Consider the following 22,033-nt stretch of genomic DNA (forward strand, 5'->3'; position numbering starts at 1 on the left):
GTTCTACTCTATCACCATCAGTATGGATCTATCTAATTCAATAAGTGTTTCCCGTGGCAAATCCTATGTGCAGGTCATATAAAGACCAGTAAATAATGTCTCTGTGCCCAGTGAGTTTAGCATCCAATAGAATTGTGGACACAACATATACCTATTACCATTGATCTTTATATTTGCCATTTCCCTCTTTCTGCATGGATGGTTCCTGCTTATCCTTCAGATTTCAGTTCACAAGTCACCGTCTCCAAGAGGCTTCTGACCATCTTACTTACTGCTCGCTGACCCCATCCAACTACCCTCTATCATACCATCCTGTCTCCTCCAGGGCCATTAAAGTAGCATGAAATTATTGTCTTATTTACCTACTTGTTTATTGGTTTTATTGCCTCCCTTCCATAGAGTATAAGTTTCATGAGAAAGGGATCTTGACTATTTTGTTCACCACTATATCACTAACTCCTACAATACTGCCACACACGGAGTAAGATAAAGGCCCATATACGTGGGGTTCAAAGAAAAGATAAGCCGTATCCATAACAGGATGGAGGTGAGCAGTTATTCTGAAAAGGGGTTCCCTGAAGAAGAGGCATTTGATGTTCCCTCTGAAGTTTATCTTGCTATGCAATGATTATATTGAGTAGTATTAGCAGTGAAAATATTGGTTTAGGACAACCCAGCCCTTCCAATCCTTAGACAGCATATAGATTTCTTTCATATACTCTGAAATCTGTTTATCTAACATAGAAATTATCATCTAATGCCATACATAGTTTTTGCCAGTAAAACATCACTGTGAATGCTCAGTCTGAGAGGGACTACTTTCTGAAGCAAAGAGAAACAATCATCTCCATTCAATGACACTTAACATGAGCATATCATCTCACACAAGAGGAGGCAAGGATTTTCCAGCACGAAGCAGTTCTCTGGCAACAGACAACTCTGAAGACCCCTGGGAAATGGAGTTCACATAGGAACACCTGTATTTCCATACTCTGTAATTCACTGAGTAGAGAGTACAGTATTTGGTGAGTTTCAAATTGTTCAGAGCTATTTTGTTACAATTCTGATTCTACATGCCTTGAACTACCTGCAAAGCATGCCAGATAAATAAGTTTGGCTCCTCAGTTGGATACCCTAAATATATAGCATAAATAAAAGCTAATCAAGTTCTTTTCAAAATAGTGGAAAAGGTTGCAACAGGGCAGGAAAGAAAGTATGTCCCCTGCTTAGTGGTGACAGATGCTGTGTTTTACAGTGGAGAATCCATTTCTTAATGTTTGCAGCAGTTTGTGAAAGCTTTCAAAGTAATAATGTATAAAATCTCTTATTAAAAATACAAGGTGATCTAGATTTGCTGTGTGCTAAAGTAGTCTTAGAAGCTACTTTAAAACAGAAACAAAGGGTGAAGTAAACTTACTAATTTTTTTTGTGATCTACCCTTTGCAGGGAAAGCACCAGAATTGTTGCAAATTGCATGCACTGCATTTTCAAAACATTAATTACCAACTTCCTACAAATCAGAGGACTATTGGGAGAAAGAGAGATGTAACGTAAGTAGGATTGCCTCTCTTTTTATTTGAAGGCAATACAACTTTAATGCCATGCACTCTAAATTTATAATTTTTTTTTAAAAATGAGCATTTCCACTGAGGAAGAAAATAATTTTGCATGTCAACAACTTTTGGTTTGAGGCTTCAAGTATTGGATTATGTGTCTACAAAAAAGTGAAGGGGATGGTGTGCTGATTTGAATCTATTATGCACCCTAGAAAAGCCATGTTCTTTTAAACCAATCTTGTGGGTGCAGACTTATTGTGGGTGGGACCTTTTGATTAGGTTGTTTCCATGGAGATGCAACCCACCCAATTGAGGGTGGGGCCTTTTGATTAGATTATTTTCATGGAGATGTGACCCCACCCATTTACTGGCATCCTCTATGAGAAGATAAAAGGCAGAGACATTTTCAAGAGAGCTCAGAGATGCTCAGAGAGAAAACACCCAGGGACATTTTGGAGACAGCTGCTGAAACCAGAATAGGAAAGAACCTATGAGAAGAAATCCAGTTTGCCCCGAGGAAGCTAAGAGAGGACGCCCAGATGCTTAAAGAGAAACACCCTAGGAGAAACAAGCAAGGATGCATAAGAGCTGAGATGCAGAAGCTAAGATAGAAGCCCAGAGACATTTTGGAGAAAGCAATGGAAACCAGAAGTTAACCCCGGGAGAGGCCCAGCAAACTCTGGCCATGTGCCCTCCCATGTCACAGAGGAACCCAGATGCCATTGGCCTTTCTTCAGAGAAGGTATCATCCTATTGATGGCTTAATTGGGACATTTTCATGGCCTTAGAACTATAATTTTGTGAACTAATAAATCCCCTTTATAAAAGCCAGTTCATTTCTGGTATATTGTATTTTGGCAGCTTAGCAAACTGGAACAGACGGATAAAAGATTATGTGGAAAAACCAAGGACAGTGAGTTTAAAGACATACATTCCCATAATATTTTGCCTTACTTGAATAGACAGGGGCTTGGTCTGGGTTTATGAGTTCACTGGAGAGCTGAATGAAATAATGTGGAAAGCATCTTTCCCACTTATTATTGCCTTGGAGCCACCAAAGAAAAGCTGGAAAAGCATGCCAAAAACACAGTCCAAGGCTACAAAAGTCAGAGCTTCTCCCTTCAAAAATGGTCTGTGAGCGTAACCGGAAAGCATTTATAGTATTTTGTATAATTTTGCCTATAACAGTTGTGGTGGTTTGAAACTGTATGTACCCCAGAAAAACATGTTCTCAAATATAATCCATTCCTGTAGGTGTTAAATCCATTTTAAGTTAGGAACTTCCAATGAGGTTCCTTCGTTAAGGTGTGACCCACTTCATTCATGATGGGACTTAGTCCTATTACTGGAGTCCTTTATAAATGGAATGAATACAAAGAAAAAGAAAGCCATGGAAGCAAGAAGTGAAATCAATGGAACCCAGAAGAAAAGGAAGAGACCAGGGGACGTTGCCATGTAACAGAGGAGCCCAGGATCACCGGTAGCTGGTCTTTGGGAAGAAAGCATCACCTTGATGATGCCCTGATTTGGACATTTTCTCTGCCTCAAACTGTAAGCTACTAAAGTCCCACTGTTTAAGCCAAACCTTTTCATGGTATCCACTTTCAGCAGCCTCAGAAACTAAAACAGTCAATGGTGAATGTGAACTTCTGAGTGTGTGCACATGTTGTGTGTATATGCTTTTGAGACAACACAGTAGGAACAAAGACTAAATCATAATGCAATTCAATTTTTTTCAAAAGGGAGAAAATAAGGGACTTTTTCTTTTACCTTCCAAAAATTAACAATATAAATAAAAGCTTTGAGTTTTAAAAATACAGGAAAGGACTATCTCAGTGAAATTATATCTCTTGGTAATATTTTCAGGGCATGGCTACAGATAAATAGAGACCACCAAGAATTGGGTTATTTTGAGAAAGGAGTATCATTCTCAACTTCTGGACACTGTTTCATCTTTCATTTGCTAACAAAATGGCAACGATTTCCCTCTTCTTGAGAAGGGAGGAAGCAATTAATCCGAGCACATGGATGCAAGTATCAGAAAACTATGTCTAATGGATCGAGTAAATTAATGTGCCTAAATACTTCAAAAAACACAGCTAAATATTTTAGAAGCTGAATTATTTCTGGATTTCGTGGAAGTCTAACATGTGGTATCATTTTCAAACTTCTGATCTCCTCTCTCGGCTTCATTATTATTTCTTATACACAGATTCTGTTTCTCTTTTCTAGGTAGGCACATCTATAAGCTCTCAAAGTGAGCATGAGTAACCTTTTTTTCTTGGGCTGCAGCTAGGAGCACTGGAGTTACGAGTGGTCAGGAATTAGAGGGAGGGACTTAGACTTGGCTGGGCCCAGCATATCAGATGAACACAAAAGGCCACTAAGTAAATGCGTTTTTGGTATCAGGATAAAACAAAACTGTTCCTTTAAGAACAATATTTTGTTTCTTACCCCTAGCTTGTGGGGAGTGTTATGGGAGTTGTGGCATCTTGCCTATGGGGAGGGCAAGTCCTTCAGAGCCTTCCTTAAAATCCAGTTGCTGCTATAAGTGCGAGCAAGTGGTAAATGACGCCCCTGACCCTCCACTGGGGTCCATAAAGAACATTCTTGCATTGTCCATACTACTCATCAAATTTACAGCCAGAAGTGTTTGTTCAGAGCATGAATTACCAATTTACATACAATATGTCAGACACGTTCAATGAGATCAGGCAACAGTCGATTAACAGCATATTAAAAGCCTGACAATCTTACTAATTTTACTCAAGGGCTCCTTCACCCTAAACCCAACACTGCACATACTTTTCTGACTCTCAGGAGGCAGAGAATTGTGGGGTGGAGCATTCTTGGATATCTTTCCTCACTGAAAGTATACACTGACCAGGTTTGCACTTAGAGAGCTAGTTTATACAATCATCAGAAGAAATTGTGCAGTATCTGGCAAATGTAGTACATGCATCTCATGGTGCACATTTAACTGGCAAAATGACTTTTTAATTCAGATGAATCACCAGGATTCCTGGAACTCCAAAACACAAAAGGAACAAAATTTCTGGTTCTAGATAGATTTTGCTATACTGGAAAATATTTATTTGGCTAGAAATATCATAGTTTCATTCAGGATTAGAACTAGCACTTTTTAAAAATTATTTACTTATTTGAAAAGAATCTGTTTTGAATATTATAAAGTGTATCAGGATCATATCCAATTACAGATAGTTAATGCAACACTGGTATGGGTTTGCTTGTCTTCAAATTAGTATTTTTAAAATAAACGGAAACAGTGACTGAATTAGTCATTTTTGAGGAGACTTTTAAGGAAAGAATGCAGCCAAGAGATCCTTTTAATACAATGCTTGTCTTAATTAAACATGAGTCAGGAAATCTTTTTTAGAATAATAGCAGTTCATGGCAAAACATTATTTAGAAAATATGCACTCTTACATAAAAAGTAGAGCCGAATATTGTCTGCATGTTGTAAAAACTAAAAGATGCAAAAGGTGAGGATATGAAATTATCAAACACATGGAAAATTTTAGGAATGAGTGATTTATTCTCTAATACTTGCTGTAAGACAGTCTGCATGTTAAGAATAATCAAACTACTAGGCTAGAAGCATTTAATTTCACCAGAAATAAATTTAGTAAAGTCCATTAATCATAAAGCTACAATAGTAGATGTCCCCTTAAAGGCATTAAAAAACATCTTAAAGTAGCTTTGGTAAAGTGGTTTAAATTTTTAAAAATTCTATATGGCCTTTCTAACGTACTTTTTTTAAAAAAAAATGTGTCATCAATCACATCCTGTGGTCACAAAGGGTAGCCAATGTCTTAAATTCTAATTGATTTTCTATCTTGACTTCATTTCCTTTATTTCAAGAAAAGACCATTCTCAATCTTTGACAAGAATATTATGTTTCATCTGCCCACATTGATTTATTTTTCACCAGTCTATATATAGTAAAAGGATGAGTGAAAATGTCTTTGCCATGTTAAAATATCAGTATGGGAAAAGACTTCGAAAACACATATAAAACCTAAAATATACTTCCTTCACAAATTAATAGATGGAGGGTTTATGCCATAATATATAAAAACCCTGAGCAACCAAAAACCAACTCAATAGGAAAAGAGACACAAAGATATAAACATCCTCCAGAGTGTTCCTACGCCAGCCAGATAAGTCCTAAAACCCCGAGGCGACAGCCTCTTCAAGAACATCAACCAGACGCATCACCCTTCCCCATAATGTTGACATGTTTTACAAAATGAACAAGTCAGGGTGGTCACGGCCTGGATCTCCCTGAAGATTGAGACAGTGATCAAACGAGAGGGAGGAGTAGCAACAGACAAGACAGGACTTAACAAAGGATTACGAATACTGAATCTTTATATAATTGTTTTTTAAGTCTCTAAGATATTAGAACAGCTAGAAGGAAATAACTGAAATGGCCGAACTGTAACCCATAACATTTTTTGAAATCTGCTCTATAACCACTTGTTAAATCATACTTTGAAAGTTATCACTTTTCAGTATATATGTTATATTTCACAAAGTTATCACTTTTCAGTATATATGTTATATTTCACAATAAAAAATGTTTAAAAAAAAAGTATAAATGGGCAATTCACAGCAGGTGAAATACAAACAAATGGCCAATAAATAATGAAAAGTTGTTGGTTTTTTCCAATAAAAAATGCTTACTTTGGTAGAGCAATTTCCTTTAACCTATCAAACTAGCAAAAACAAAAAACTTAAAAATGTTGAAAAAACCTATTTGGAGGAAGGGTATGAGGAAATGGAAACTTCCCTACACAGCTGCTGGAGGAACATCAATTTTTACAGCTATCTGGCAAAGTGTCAACACTAAAATTACACATATTCTTTAATCCATTTGGCTTCTAAGAATATACCCTACTCATTTTTTCAATAATATTTATTAAGATGCTACTAAGACTTTTACAAATGTGCAAAATATATATATATACATATGTGTGTGTGTGTGTGTGTGTGTGTTTGTGTGTGCGTATACATATATACTTATTCCAGCACTGTTAAAACAAAAAAATGGAAACAACATAATCAAAGAGAGACTCAGTAAAGGAATATATATGACTGCAAAGGAAAAGTATATTTGTTTTCCTATTGTCTATGTACACAAACTCAAAGAGGGCAGGGAATTGGTCTGTTTTTGTATACTTCTGCACTCTACGGTTATGAACCTGAAAGTGTAAAGTGACAAGGACATGCTGAAGGTGGAGCAATGACCAGGATGGTTTCTATAACCATCCTGCTACTTACACAACTGCCACTAAAATATTTCTCTGAGGAAAATTTGATCAAATTTTATGCACAATTCATCTTCCAAGTCATTTATAAAGGGAAAAGTCGGTTACCTTTTTAGCAAACTAGATCTATACAAAGTTCATGAAAACAGCTTATACATCAAATGCATCTTATTTCTACCAGGAGCTATACTGTGAAAGCCTGGCTGCCTTTAATTTGTACAGCTTCCACAGAAAGTCAGACTTCTTGTCAGTCCCCCTTTAGGCAATCTATTCCTGAAGACAGGATGGGAGAAGGAAGTGAAAAATGCTTCCTGTTTTTCTCTGGCTTCATGTCAGACAATTTGAAGGGAAAGATACTAATTCACTTTTAAAATTATGTCCTGAAGGCATAATTAAATTATGGAACTTAAATTTACAAGAATATAATAAATTACATTTACCTAGTTTTCACCCTGGACGTTTCCAAGAAGGGGGATTTTTGAACATGGATGATCTTTCCAACAGCAGGAATTTACTATTATTGACATGGATTTCTTCATTTTATATCTTCAGAATCAGAAATCTTGGCCTGCCAGTTTTATTTAACCCAGAACATGTTCTAGTTGTGTTTTCATTAACTTCCTTTATTAGAGCCACTTTAAAAGAACATTGTAGAACGGACACAAACCTTAGTATTGGTAATTTATATTTTTATTAAGGGAAATAATAATAATGTCAACTCTCAATAGGCTAGAGATACAAATATAAGCAAAACTAATCATTAATAAGTCAACCGGTTAAAAGAAATCATCATAAGAAGAGCACAGTTGAACGCTCTGCTTTCTTTCACACTTCAACCTAAAAGCCTCTCCTCATTCAGGTTGTTAATTGCTTAGGACAGATTAGAAAATAAAGGCCTATAGTTACTCTTTTTTGGGGGGTGTGAGAGATGGGGGGCTTAACTGAAACCTTTAGGAAGGAAATTTGTGTCTTTTTCATACATAATTTCTTTTTGGATTGAGAGCTTGATATTTCCACCAGGGATACTCTCTTTACTTCACAATCAAGTAGACTGTAATAATACATAAGGATTAAAAACTTCTTTCTTGAAAAATTCAAAAATTCTGAATCTTGAAATGCAGAAACAGAAACAACCAGTTACATTTGTCTTCAGGCGGTCCTCATTTTGTACAGTTCCATGCCACCTGAAACCCTTGCATTTGGGGACGGTGTTTTCACATTGCAGGGTCTGTGGTACTTGGGATCAGGGTACAGTTCCAATATGCATGAATTTCGTTAATATGGCAAAGTGAGGGTTTACCGTATTTTGTTTTGTTTTCAGTCTGCTCAGTTTCATAGAATACACCGATGTTATGCAATCATGTAATCTGAGGGAAAAATTTGATCATACAAACCTAAATCAATTACTCTAATGCCTGCATTGTTTTTGCCTTATTGGATTCTGTGTAAACTAAACAATAACAACAAGCAACAAACAACAACAACAAAAAAACTTGTGGGCTTTCCACTGCTCAATGGATTGAATTCTGAGTTACACTGTGACCTGATTATTCTCAGAGTCAATGCAAATAATTGTTTGATGTCGATGTAACATAATGTTGGTTTGAAAAAGATGGTGAAACATATTCCTAGTGCCAGGTAGACTTAGTACCTACCTCAAAGCCAGGACTCAGAGGAGACTGAAACATGAAGTTGAAAGAGCAAATGCAGGCAAAGGTGCAGAATGAAGGGGGAAAGAGACAGGAAAAAAGCGTTATTGGAGAAAAGCAATGCATATCACTCAATAATGTTTCATATAGATATTTTTAAAAGAAAAAGCAAAATGCTATACTAATCAGTATTTGTGGTCACAGAAACATCTGAGTTGGAAACCACTTTTAAAATTTAAATGGAGCTCTAGATACTAAGTAAAAATTGCAAAAATGTAGTTTACGGTTGTGAGCTGGCAGAGATATAAAAACCAACCAACTCTACCTTTTATGGCCTCAGTGATGAAAGATGGTTCTTTCACCTTGCTGAAAATAAATTATAGTCAGAATGAAGTATTTTTGACCTTTAAATGAAAGACTAGTTTTTTTTCACAATCATTCATCCTCTTAATGGGAAGAGAAAGAAAAAGGTCATCAAAGTAATCAAACATTATATAGTTAATCATCTGCTTGCAAGCAAGAATAAGCTGATAAATAACCAGTATCAGACTTACAAATCTGACAGTCCAATAGTGCATTAGAGTTTTAATAAAAGAAATATTTAGAGTCCTTGTTGCATATAATTGTTTTCTGATGATTTGGTTCAACATTGAAATATATTTCAAAAATAGAAAGATTATTCTGGATTTTTTATTTTTCACATGGAGGATTATCAAAGAAAAATGTAGGAAAATTCATTGTTAAGTAAACAACACACTCCTAGTAATTTATACTGAATATGTTCTTTCTTATCTTTGTTCCCTTAAATTTTGGGTGGCTACTCCACCTTATAATAAGAAACCAAGTCAAAACTAAAATATAGTTGACTCACTTTGTTAACAAAAATGGATCACTGTATTCTGAAATCAGAGAATTCTAGTGTTGAATAAACCATTGCACATTGAAAAGAACCCTATTTTCTATTCTCTGAACCTCCTATATCTTAATTTGCAACCTGTAGCTAATTCATTTTGTCAGAGACATTGGGAAGTGGTATCGATTTAGACTGATGTTCCACCAAGATTGTTACCCAGTAATAACTGCTCTTAAACATTTCAGATTGACAGGAAGCATATGCAGAACTCAGGGCAAGAACTGCTTATTAGAACAGATCCAAACGTGACTTTTGAAGAAAAATCTAACCCTGATTGCAGGCAAACTTATGGGACATTGTCATACACAGCTGGCAAAGCTTTTTCTTTTATGGAGGAAATAAATGCATCTTCTCATTTTCCAAAATAAGACATTATTCATATATATGACACTGGAAGAAGTTCATATTCCTCCAAATAGCTGCACCAAATGCCTTTACTTACGGCTTTCATCAGAATTCAGCTGAGAGCTGTTCAGCTCATGGTATCTGAAGATAGTATATGCAACATGCATTCATTCATTTATTTCTCTAAGTCACCATTTCCCAAAATCTGTTTTTTTTTCCTATAAGATATTCATAGGATTTAAGGAAAAAAAAAAAGTTTCTGTATTTGAATCAGTCTGGAAATGCTTATTTCATTATTCCAAGACTTCAGGGGATCTTAACTATGCTTAGTGAGTATTGGGATCTCCAATTCTTAGACGGACAAAGAAGAATTTCTCAATCTTAGTTGAGCAGGAAAATCTTTTTTGGAGAATATTTTGTGGGAACATCATTTTGAAGAAAAAATTGGGAAAATATACAGCTCTAAGTATTTTATTTTCTATCTTGGTACCAAAGTTAGTCACTAAAAATGTGCATAAGGCACAAAGAAAAAGAGAGGCACTTACTATTTAAGTAGTTAATTGTAATATTACATCATAGTTTTTTTGTTTTGTTTTTTCTCCTTGAAGGAAGATCATATAAATTATGGTTTTGCATCTTTGGTTAAAACCCTTGTAGAAAACAATGTTTAAGATGCAAATGAATACTGTATTTCCAAGGACTTAATGAGGTATATTACAATTAAATTTAGCATCCCAAGGTTTACTGTTTCCTGTTATTGAATAATGTAAATTATGTAAACTCATTTTCTTTTAATTGACTAACAAGAACCTTGGAACTAAGTTTAATGATTAATTGTTAATCATTCTGCTAATTCTTTTCTCAATGACCTGTAATAAAGAACTTGAAGACTTCATGATTTGCTATTTGAATGGTTATATGCTGTTGTCATTTTTAAACATTTTTATTGAGGTATCATTTATATGGCACACAGTGCACAAAATTCCAGGTGTACAGCTCCATGAGGGTTTACATGTGCATATAGCCATGTATCCTCCATCAAGATCAAGATATGGAGTATTTTCCAGCACCCAAAACGGCTCACTACTGCTTGCTTCCAGTCAGCACAGTATTAAGAGGAACCAACATTCTGCCCTCTCTGGCCATAAATTAGTTTTGCCTGACTTGAACTTCATACAGTCGGATTCTTAAGTTTATACTCTTTTGTACCTGGCTTCTTTGTCCCAATATTATTTTGTGAGATTCATCCATGTTATTGAGTGAATCAATATTTCACTCATTTTATTGCAGTATATTATTCCATTGTATGAATACACCACAATTCACTTGTTTCCAATTTTTAACTATTATGAAAAAAGACGTCTAAAATATGGTTGAACATATCTTTCTTTGCATGTGTGCACATTTTTATTGGATATTTATCTAGGAGTGGAATTGCTGGGTCACGTGATATGCACATGTTCAGCTTCGAAGGTAAGTGCCAAATAGTTTCCCAAAGCGGTTGAACCAATTTACAATCCTGGTAGTAATGTTTGAAGCTTCCAGTTGCTCTCTGTCTTCACCAATACTTGTTATTGTCAGGTTTTCCTTTCAGTACTAGCATTCTGGCATAGATATCTCATTATAGATTAAACTTTAAGTTCCCTGATAACTAATGACATTGAGTACATTTTCATGTCAGTCGGCTACCTTCTTATGTGAAGATGTGAAGTGTTGTTTGAGTATTTTGCCTATATTTTAAATGGGATTTCTTTCTTCTAACTTATTTGTAGAGATGTTCTTAATACATTCTGGATGTGAGTCTTTTATAGGATTATGCATTGAAAATATCTTCTCCCAATACTTATTTTTCCACTACCTTTATGGTATATGTTGATGAATACAATCTCTTGAGTCTAATGATGCCCAACTTAACAATCTTCTCCCTTTGTCATCAATTGAGTTTGTTTTAAAAAAAAATGCTTTCCTATCCAAGTTATTTCAGATATTCTTCCATGTTATCTCTCAGAAGCTCCCAATTGATTTAGAATTGATTTTGTATTGTGGTGTAAGGTAAGATCAAGGTTCATATTTTCCATATGGATAGACAGTTGGTCCCAGCAGTATTTATTAAAAAGACCATCCTTTTCTCACAGCAAGTGTTACTCTTGTCATAGTCAGCTGATCTTTATCTGTGGGTATGTTTTTGGATTCTATTCTATTCCATTGGTTTGTTTTTTTGTCCTTGTGTAACACTTGTTGTCTTAATAACTGCGGCTTTAAATAAGCACAAATTCTTCAGGTGTGTTCTACATCAAGGGGTCTCAACCTGGGCACTACTGACATTCTGGGTTGGATAATTCTTTCCCATGGGGGCTTCCCAGTGCATTGACTTCTCTGTGCTTTCCGTCTTGCTCAGATATTGGTCCCACCAGTCCTGAATACCTTAGCTGCTCTAGGATACTTTCAAATAGTGTTTGGTTTTAAATGTCTATCCTGTAAATAATATGACTCTCAGTAACTGTAATTAGAAGCAAGGGTAACTGCTATAACTTGTAAAATCACTATTTGCAAAAATTCAGATTCAGTCAAGGAACTACAGAGTTGGGAAGATGACATGAGAACTATTTTTGAGAGTAATTTTAGCATTAGAATATCAAAAATCCCAATTAATGCAAGCTTATGGAATAATTCAAATATACATATATACATATATGTATACATGTAAATCACACACATACATGCTGCATAGTTACAAAAATATAATATATTATACTTATTGGTGGGATTTATTAATTGCCTTGCACTCACAATTTCACTTAATGAAGGAGGGAAAACACAAGAAACCAATGGAAAGAACTGAGTACAGAATTTTCCTACATATAAAAATGAGCATTCATTTTGGTTATATGTCTAATTTATGCTGTAACAAAATTCAGGTGACATAAAGATCACAGTAAAATATATTTCAAAAAATGAAGTCATTAATACTTTTTAGATACATCTTCAAAATTTATTGGTCGTCTCTCATCCAAGAGAAATTTAACCTAAATGTTTTATTAAACCTTTATTTTTTTCTCTTTATGATTAATAATTTATCATTAATGATTTATAAGCCAAATGATGACGAGTCCCTGTAATAGCCATTTGAGAAAGGAGAGGTAAAAATGGGAAATTTCAAGCCTTAAACCATTAGCCTATTTCAAAATAATGCTTTTCATTTTAAATAATTCCCATAATAGCCACAATTTTAGCTTTGTTTTTAATGTTCTGAAAATCCAAATTGAGCTTTCTTAAAGATACTTAAACCATATCCATAAATTATGTATTTTAGAGCTAATGGAAATATTTTTCTTGCAGAATTTGTCACTCGCACATCACTCTGAGAATATATCGGAACATATGCCAATAACACCAAGCAATAAATGACTTTCATGTTTTCATAAGAACAAATTTCAAATTTTCTCCTGGAATAAATATTCAGTAAAGGAACAAATTACTCTGATAATCCTTAGAGAGGAACATTTTTTATCTTTGGTTTCCAAATTTCGACAATCTACATTTTGCAACATTAATGGATTAGTTTCTGCCACGTGGCCTTATGACCATAATGATACCTCACTTATTTTGTAATTTCACAAAGCTCAGGGCTGAAAGCAAGCTTCAAGGCTGTTGGATATTTGAAGCAGCACTGACCAATCTACAGCACAGGTTCTGAAGAAACATTGTCATTAACACTCTGGCTGCATATTTCCTCCCAGCACATTGTCTTGGATTGACAGCATTATCACATCTTCCCACAGATTTCTCGTGTAAATGGGGAAATGCATAAACAGGAGACCTTACCAGAAGGGGCTCATCCGGGACACTGGTGGAGAGCTCCGCAGAGGCTGTGCGGATGGTGCTGAGACCAGTGAGGGAAACATTCGAGAGTCGTCTCCGCCTCACGCCACTGCAATTGTTGGGGATTTTAAACGCACATCTCTTATGGTAATTCAGGCCACAACCTGGAAAGAGAACAGGTAAATGACTTTCATCAAACATAAATTAATTATTAGTTTTAATTTATGAATTTTTAAAAACTTCACTACTTTCATTTTTGTGAGGCTATTTGGAAATTAAAACTTCCTACTGAACTTTCTGATTTTTTTTCCAATTTGTAAATGATCTGGGTTTGGAATTCTGATTTTATTGGAGGAGTTCAGCAAAAGCCCTAGATACCTAGCTAATAGGTATATATATTTTCAATGTTCTGTGTTATAACAGACTTGGACTTTGAGAGATCTAGCAACAAAGTTGCAAACAGATTATCTGAGCTACTTTTAGCTATCACAAATTCCAATTCCAACAAAAGCAGACATGCAAAGAGCAAATTCATCACCATGCATTATGATTTTTGGACGACACTGGTTTGAATCCTGGCTCCACAACTTGCGGTCTACATGGCCTTGTACATACCACTTCACCTCAGTCTCCCTGTCTTTGAAATAGGGATAAAATAACTACATTGCAGAAGTATTAAGAGCCTAAGTAAAATAGCTCACATTCTGGTTTCCACTTCATAGGTGATCAATAATTGGAAGCGTATTTTAAGTTAGGGAAGCACCATTTTCCTTTCAATATTTCTGCTATTCATGGTTCCCTCATCAGCTTCAGTCTACTACCCAGAATTTCCTTATGTCACAGCAGGTCAGGCAAATTTTCATAAAACTACGTTTTCGCAGAGTTTCTCTATATCACTCACTCCTGATTTCCCTCCTTCTGAGGAAAGAAATTAAAAAATTGTGGTTGGCTTATTTATAGGTCACAAGTGTAAAGGGTTTGTTATATTGCCTAAGAGCTCAAAAAGCTCCCACCAAGCCAAAAAGTACAGGGTATGATTTGGTAATTGTTTTTAGGATTACATTGTGGTGCTCTAGCAACTTGAACTGTGGAGTTCAAAGAGTTCTTTCTAGAGGGAATGGGAAAACTATGATGTTAGTGTAGTAAAGTGGGTAAAATTCTAATCACACAGTTCAAAATCTGTGTGGCCCTCGATGGTTTGATTAACCTCCTGAATCTCTGTTAAACACACATTTATTGATTGTCTACTATTCTAACTTTTGGCATACTTTTGATGCAAATTTTATTTGCAGTCTGTTGCCAAAATATCCAACATGATACAGAGGAGAAACATGGAAAAGATGTGAGGATTGGGTTCCCTGTAGAAAAGCATGTGTGTTGAACACAGCAAATTTAAAGAACTGAACATAAAAGAATCCATGCATTCATGCATCCAACAAGTGGAAGACACTTCTGGGGGAAAGAAGGCACTGTTTGTAGTGAGCACAACAAAAGCAGATAATTCAAGCCTACCTTTGACCTGGTTGGGGAAGACTATAACTTACCTTCACATTTCAGGCCTTGACGTACCAGCCCCCACAGCATTTCTCCACAATGATCACAGAAAGCTGGAGCTCTATATGAATGAACAAAGAGAGCATGGGGACGAATCTGAAAGTCCTCAAAGGTGGCAGAAGCTGTAACAATAGTAATGTTGAAAAATAAGTTGAATGGATATCCTAATGTATAGATAATTAGTATAGAAGTAGGGCCCCAATTCAGTCATTAGATTCAAATTTTCCTAGCACAGCTTCACAAGTGGTGACATATCAACTCCCCTCCTCTTCTCTTCTTCCTGTAGGTAAAGCTTAAAACCACTCTGAAAATAGTCAAAATGCTGGAAGAGTGCATGGATGAAGGGATTAGTCAACACAATTCACAAATACCTGATATTACTTAGAAATATTTTGCTCTTCCTTTCCCTTAAATGAACCTGAATGGTTTTTAAAAATGCTAATGAAAAGAAAAACATCAATGAATTGAATTTTGACAGAGAGACCTAAAAATAAAGTACTTGAAAATGACAATGAAGAGAAACATTAGATGGGTAAAGTCCATTTAGAAGACAGATAAGAAATTGAGCAGATGTCTGATAAACTTCATCAACATACTAAATGGAGGGATTTCATACACACACTGGTGAATTCCAGTCTCTTCTTGGGAAAATAAACGTAAAATCAAATCATACCCATACTAGAGGTACTTTTTGTTCCCCTGTTGCTTATTCTGCATTGCACTCATGTAGAGTATTGTGATCCTTATTATATTAATTATACTCTTCCCATAATATTTTACTATATTATAAAATTAGTTTATGCTATTTTTCAAATCAAGAAACAGAATAGAGAATTGAAAGAAAATACTGCCCTTTTCTCCAAAATTCTAATGCATAGTCTGTTTGGAACTGTTATATACTACAGAAAAGGCCATGTTCTTTTAATCCATTCTTGTGGGGGCAGACCTATTGTGGGTGGGACTTTTTTATTAGGTTGTTTCAACTAAGATATGACCCAACCCATACTAGGTGAGTCATAATCCTTTACTGTAGTCCTTTATGAGAGGATAAAAGGCAGAGACATTTGGAGAAAGCTTAGAGAGAGAGATGTCCAGAGAAGCACAGGAGTTGAGAGAGAGCTTTTGAAACCAGAACCCTGGAGATAAGGACCAGCAGACATCACCATGGGCCTTCCTGTGTGACACAGAAGCCCCAAATGCCAGCAGCTTTCTTCAGAGAAAGTATCCTCTTGCTGATGCCTTAATTTGGCCATTTTTCATGGTCTTAAAATTGTAACTTGTAACTTAACAAATCCCCATTGTTAAAAGCCAACCCATTTCTGGTATACTGCATTCCAGTAGCTTTATCAAACCGAAACAGATAGGGAGTGGTCTTTGTAGACCTATTCACATCCATAAGGCCAAAGTTGAAGCTGCACAGTGTTGAACGGAGAGCACTGTCCTGGGAGTCAGAAAAACTAGATGGAACTTTGCCATTACCTAACTGAGTGACACCTCATTTAATCATCATGAACTGTACTTTCTCATACATGTAAAGAGAATGTTTACCTGATAACTACTTCAATTCCTTAAAGTTTAAATATTTTAGTGTTAGAATAGATCCATGTGCACTTGATTTCATAAGGTTTTATTCAAAGAAAATTCTGGTGAAAATGTAGTTTCCATTCTGCCTCTCTTTCCCTTTCTCCTATTTATCCTCTTGCCTTACTTTTTTTAATATTCACTAAAAGTTGTCAGTGTTTCCAATAACACAATGCCAGGTTTGATGTGTTGCCTTGACTAGGTTATGGTGTCCAGTTGTTTGGTCAAATACCAGCCTAGTTATCACATGGAGGTATTTAGCTGATGGAATAGCATCTACAATCAGTTGACTTTAAGTACAGGAGACTACCCTCCCTAATGTAGGTGGGCCTCATCCAATCAGTTGGAATTTTCAAAAGCCAGAACTCAGAGTTGCAGGGATGAGAAGGAATTCTGCCTCAATAATACACCCTCTAATCTTTCCATAGTTTCCAATCTAAGGAATTCAGACTTAGGGCTTCAACTTCACTTTTAATGAGATTTCCAGCCTTCAACCTGCCCTACAGAATTCAGACTTGCCAGCCCTCATAATCACATGAGCCAATTTCTTTCATAAATCTTTTAACACACGTATATACACACACATATAAACATACATATACATATACACACATATATCCTGTTCATTGTGTTTCTCTGGAGAACCCTGACTAATATGCCATGGAATAAAGGTGTAAAATGAATAAGACATGGTCCTGCCCTCAAGGAACCCACCAGACTAGCAGAACAGAGAGATAAAAACAAACAAAACTTCCCACAATAACTACAAAATAACTACTCTGATAGTTTTATGTGTCAACCTGGCTAGGCTAGAGTACCCATTTATTTCATCAGACATTAATGTAGATGTTGCTCTGGAGGTGTTTTGTAAATATGGATAACATATACAATCAGTTGACTTTAAGTAAAGGAGATTACCTTGATAATGTGGGTGACCTCATCCAATCAGTTGAAAGATCTTAAAAGCAAAAACTGAGATTTCCCTTGAGAAGAAATTCTGGCCCAAGTTTGCAGTGATAAATCCTGACTGAGTTTCCGATCTGCTGGCCTGTCCTACAGATTTTAGCCTTGCCAGTCTCCCCAAATGCACGAGCCAATTACTTGAAGTATGTATATCTCCTCTTGGTTCTGTTTCTCTGGAGAACGCTGACTGATATAACTAAGGCTCAAAGATATGCATTTGGCCTAAGTTACATAGAGAGTAAATGGTGGAATAGGACTATTACTTGTCGGTATTTTGTCCTCCAATCCAGTGTCCTTTTCACCACATTAGTACAGCTTCTTTTCTTCCCTAGCTCTGCCAAGAGATTTAGATCTAACATTCCCATGATGTAGGGAACACAAATCTGAATTATTCCAGGAGGTGCCTTGTATAGCAGGCTATTGGTTATCAACTCACTGCTGAATGTACTTACTAAGTGCTTACCTTGTAACCAAAGTATGCAAGATGTGACAGAATGAATGCTAAAAATATAGGCAACTCATCTCTGTTAGCTAAGTGAACAAAATTACAAAGATGGATCTGAGGTTATCATACCCCTTAGGGCAAGCGATAATAAAGCATGCAGGAGAGTGACTTCTACCAGAAAAAATACTATTGATGGTTCACAGGACATGTAACTGAACCATAATAGGAGATTAAGAATTTTAATGGGTTTTTTTTTTCCTTGAACATTGAATAAAGGTACTTTATTCCAAATCTGTATGATTCATTATTGAAAATTACCTAACAAATAAAAGTTATGATTTTTACTCTATTAAAAAAGTATAGGGAGATAATGAAAATAATAACAAGAATAACAAATATAATTGAGCTCTTACTATATACTGGATACTATGCTAAGAGATTTAGTGTGTGAAGAAGTTGGTAAAAGAGCTGCAGTCAGCTACTAATTTACTAGCCCTTCCTATATGGAGTTCTGACGAATGTTAACAGTCCATAAAAAGGGATTTCAACTGAAATAAGTCCAGGAAATTGCACTTTATGTTCTCTACTCCAAGATTCACAATATTATGGTCGATGCTTATTCTAACTAAATCTGTAAAAAGGTGTGGTTTGAGGACAACGCATCGATTTTGTTGATTTTGTCAAAATATGTCCAGTTTGGGGACTGCTCAAGCCTCTATAAATTTGGTCTCTAATACTTATGTATAAATTTACTTTAAAAGGAAAGAAAATAATTAAAGAAAATACTTCATGCTAACCATTAACTACTAGCATCTTGCCAAAAAATAAAAAATAATAAAAGGCACCCTCAGGACCAAACAACTATGACAATACTATGACAGCAATTAGGTGAATAATTACTGCAGTTTTCAAAATAAGGCACACCAGAATTTGACAATACAAACACCAAGCTGCATTCAGACATTTAAAAAATTAATAAGGTAGAATATAAATAATTAAACTGAAGATTTTCAATGACCACACCCCCTCCCAATTTATGTCAGGTTAGTTTGTTTTTTCATTTTTCGAAAGAGATTAACATTCATAAGCAGCATCTTTGACTTATGTTTAAATGCCATATTTCTAAAGTTCAACTTTAATATTCTCCTGTTAATTTTAGAATAATTGAATACGTTTTTAAAATAAAACCTACCAAGTGTGGTGAGGTTTTACATCCATTTAAAATCAAAGCACAACATCTATTCATTATGAATTTACCTGTTCTGCACCCTGGGGGAAATCAGCATTAGCTGAGTGTATGCATGCCGTCTGGCCTAATCACAAAATTGCACTTCAGAGATAATCACTTAGCACAGGAAAACAAAGTGAAGGCTGTAATTCCATTTCATTTAAATTTTGGAATCAAAATGGACAGAAAAGAATAGGAATATTAGAGTGTCTAGAGATTCCAAGAGAGGAACAATGTGCTATCTGTCACTCTGTCATAATCAATCAGCCGACCTAAATTAAAACCATATGACAGGGCTACAAACTAAGCACAATGGGCCCCTTATACTGGTATTTGTGTCTCTTTGATTTGCTCTATTCACAGTCTATTGTTATGCTCCAGTGTGCAAGAGAGGAGAAAATGACATGCTTTCCTTAGTTTGAGCATTTGAAACAGGTAATTGAGCCAAAACCCTAAGATAATCAGTACTTCTTTTAAAGTTCATTATAAATTGTTGCACAAAATGGAGTAAACTGTTTGGTTGGCAGTACAGAAGAAATAAAGCTTCTGAAGCAAAATAAATAATCTCTGGAGGTCAAATCATTTGCATAATAAAATAAAAGAATGTCAGATTTTCCAAGCTTTTCAGTACTCTTTTCTCTTCACTGATAATTTTGGCAATATGGGCTGGGGAGGGGGGTTATTAACTCTTTCTGGCTATGGTAAGTTGGGACTGATATGGAAAGAAATGCTTAACACATTGCAAGCATCATATCATTCCATTTTTCATAAGAAATTTATGAAGTGGATATTATCATTATTCCCATTTTACGGATAAGAAAACTAAGACTCAGAGAAATTAAGCATCTAGACTCAGGCAGTCCCAACACTAAAGCCATGCAAACTCTTTCAAACAATATAACTCAAATTACTACAGTTCTTTGACCACTAAAACACTATGTATTATTAGCTGCATCTTTATATTAAGTATCTCTATGAAAGGGGGAAAAAACCTGCAAAAAGGCTAAAAGAAGGAAAAACCCAAAGCTTTTAAAAACTAAAACAGAACAAAAAGGCTTTTAGTGGTATTTGATGTAGAGGCAGAGGTAAGTCTGAATCATGGGAAAAAAAAGCTTAATGTTAATATACAAAATGTAAAAAGCTACACTATTCAGTTGATAACTGGATAGTTGGAAAAATGCTCAATATAATCCTTTAGCTGGAAAAAGCCTAGTATAGTCTTTAGTAGCTAGAAATGTTTATTATAATCAAATCACTCAAGTAGCTTTGATTCACTTCAAGCCTGAAAGCCCTAGCTAGTATAACTTTCTGTGACCTAATCTCAAAGTTTACTCTCTGTTCCTAGTTACTTTAACAAGACTTTTCCAGTGTTGTCTGCAGAGATAAGATTACAGTCCAATGCAGGATAGGACAAAGCCAGACATACCATATGAACTAATAAATCAACAATTTCCTCTCCTTAAAGACAAGATCAAAGTCTGAATGGTCAGTAAGAGGAGAAGAATTACAAGATAACAAGATATGCTGACCAAACAAAATGAAGCAGGTGACCATTACTCAATTCTAATGAATCCTGTGACTTTTAATTAGCTTTTTTTTTTTTCTTTTTTTTTCTTTTTTCTTTTTTTTTTTCCTGCCCTCATCTGGACCCTTGCCATTCCTTTTTCTGTATGGGGCTATAAAAGCCCAAATCACCTTTCTTGCTTTGAACTGGACTTGGAAAGTTTTCCTCAGGCTCTTTGTGAATGCATTTACAGTAAAATTCACCTTCTCACCAAGACAAAAAGACTTGTTTCTCTGCTTAAGGTGGGATCAGGTGGACATAACTATTGAAGACCATGTTTTATATGGTAACACATTAAAATTTTGTTTCTATCTTTCCTAGAAAAATGGATCACCTTCAGACTAAAACCATATAGGAAGAGAAAACATAGTTGAGAAGAAATTGAAGTTCAGGAGGGATGGACAAAAATTATCTAAGGGTTTAAATGAATGACTTTCAGTAGGCCCAAATGAATTACATATGATGGCTCAAAATATTACTTTTAATCTTAGGAAAACATTGACCTCAGTATTCTAACAGATTCTTTTTGGGCTTAATGAAATTATTGTAAAATCCTTTTACAAGAATAGAAAATATTCTGGTAAGAAAAGATTAAAAAGGAAAGTAATGAGGAGCATCATTCCTATGTGATATAAAATTGTTCTATAAAAATATGATTTCAAAAGTGTGATGGTGTACTCAGACAACCCCTTGGATAGAGGCTGACAGGGGGCAGTGAAGGAGGGATCAGTGGTTTTAGAAACTGAACTCTTAGCTATCCTCTTCAAAAGGTGCTAAGAGTCAGGGCTACCAACTTTATCCAAAAATACACTTCAATATTGTGGCTTAAAAAATGTTTTAACTACATTTCTAATTACATCACTAAATTTGAATATTGTAGATATTGTTTTTGAAAAATTAAGATATTCAGTCTGGTTTTACATAATGTTTTATTTATTTTGGACATATTTTTGTTAATTTTGCTAACCAAAAATTTTCGAAAAGAAAAAAATTCCTAAATAAAATTGGATGCAGGAACAATAAACTTAGAAACTACAGTTAAAAAAAAAAATAAGCATGGTGGTTGTGAAAGAAAGAAAGATCAATAGAATAGAATTGATAATCAAAAAATCTATCATATAT

At 35.2% G+C, this 22,033-nt stretch overlaps 1 protein-coding gene across 5 annotated transcripts in view; it reads right to left on the reverse strand.

Moving 5' to 3' along the window:
• Positions 1–22,033, reverse strand: part of PRKD1 (protein kinase D1) — a 313,038-nt gene that overhangs the window by 59,005 nt on the left and 232,000 nt on the right. For 3 of the 5 annotated variants that reach the window (XM_037834718.1, XM_037834717.1, XM_037834721.1), the window contains exons 3-5: positions 15,121–15,252; positions 13,580–13,740; positions 8,503–8,526 (exon numbers count right to left, since the gene is read on the reverse strand). In XM_037834718.1, coding sequence (XP_037690646.1) covers positions 8,503–8,526; positions 13,580–13,740; positions 15,121–15,252 — 317 coding nt within the window. The remainder of the gene's footprint in view (positions 1–8,502; positions 8,527–13,579; positions 13,741–15,120; positions 15,253–22,033) is intronic. The other 2 variants (XM_037834720.1, XM_037834719.1) reach the window with 1 other exon arrangement.

Source organism: Choloepus didactylus, chromosome 4 (assembly GCF_015220235.1).
Source record: "Choloepus didactylus isolate mChoDid1 chromosome 4, mChoDid1.pri, whole genome shotgun sequence".
Lineage (NCBI taxonomy): Eukaryota > Metazoa > Chordata > Mammalia > Pilosa > Megalonychidae > Choloepus > Choloepus didactylus.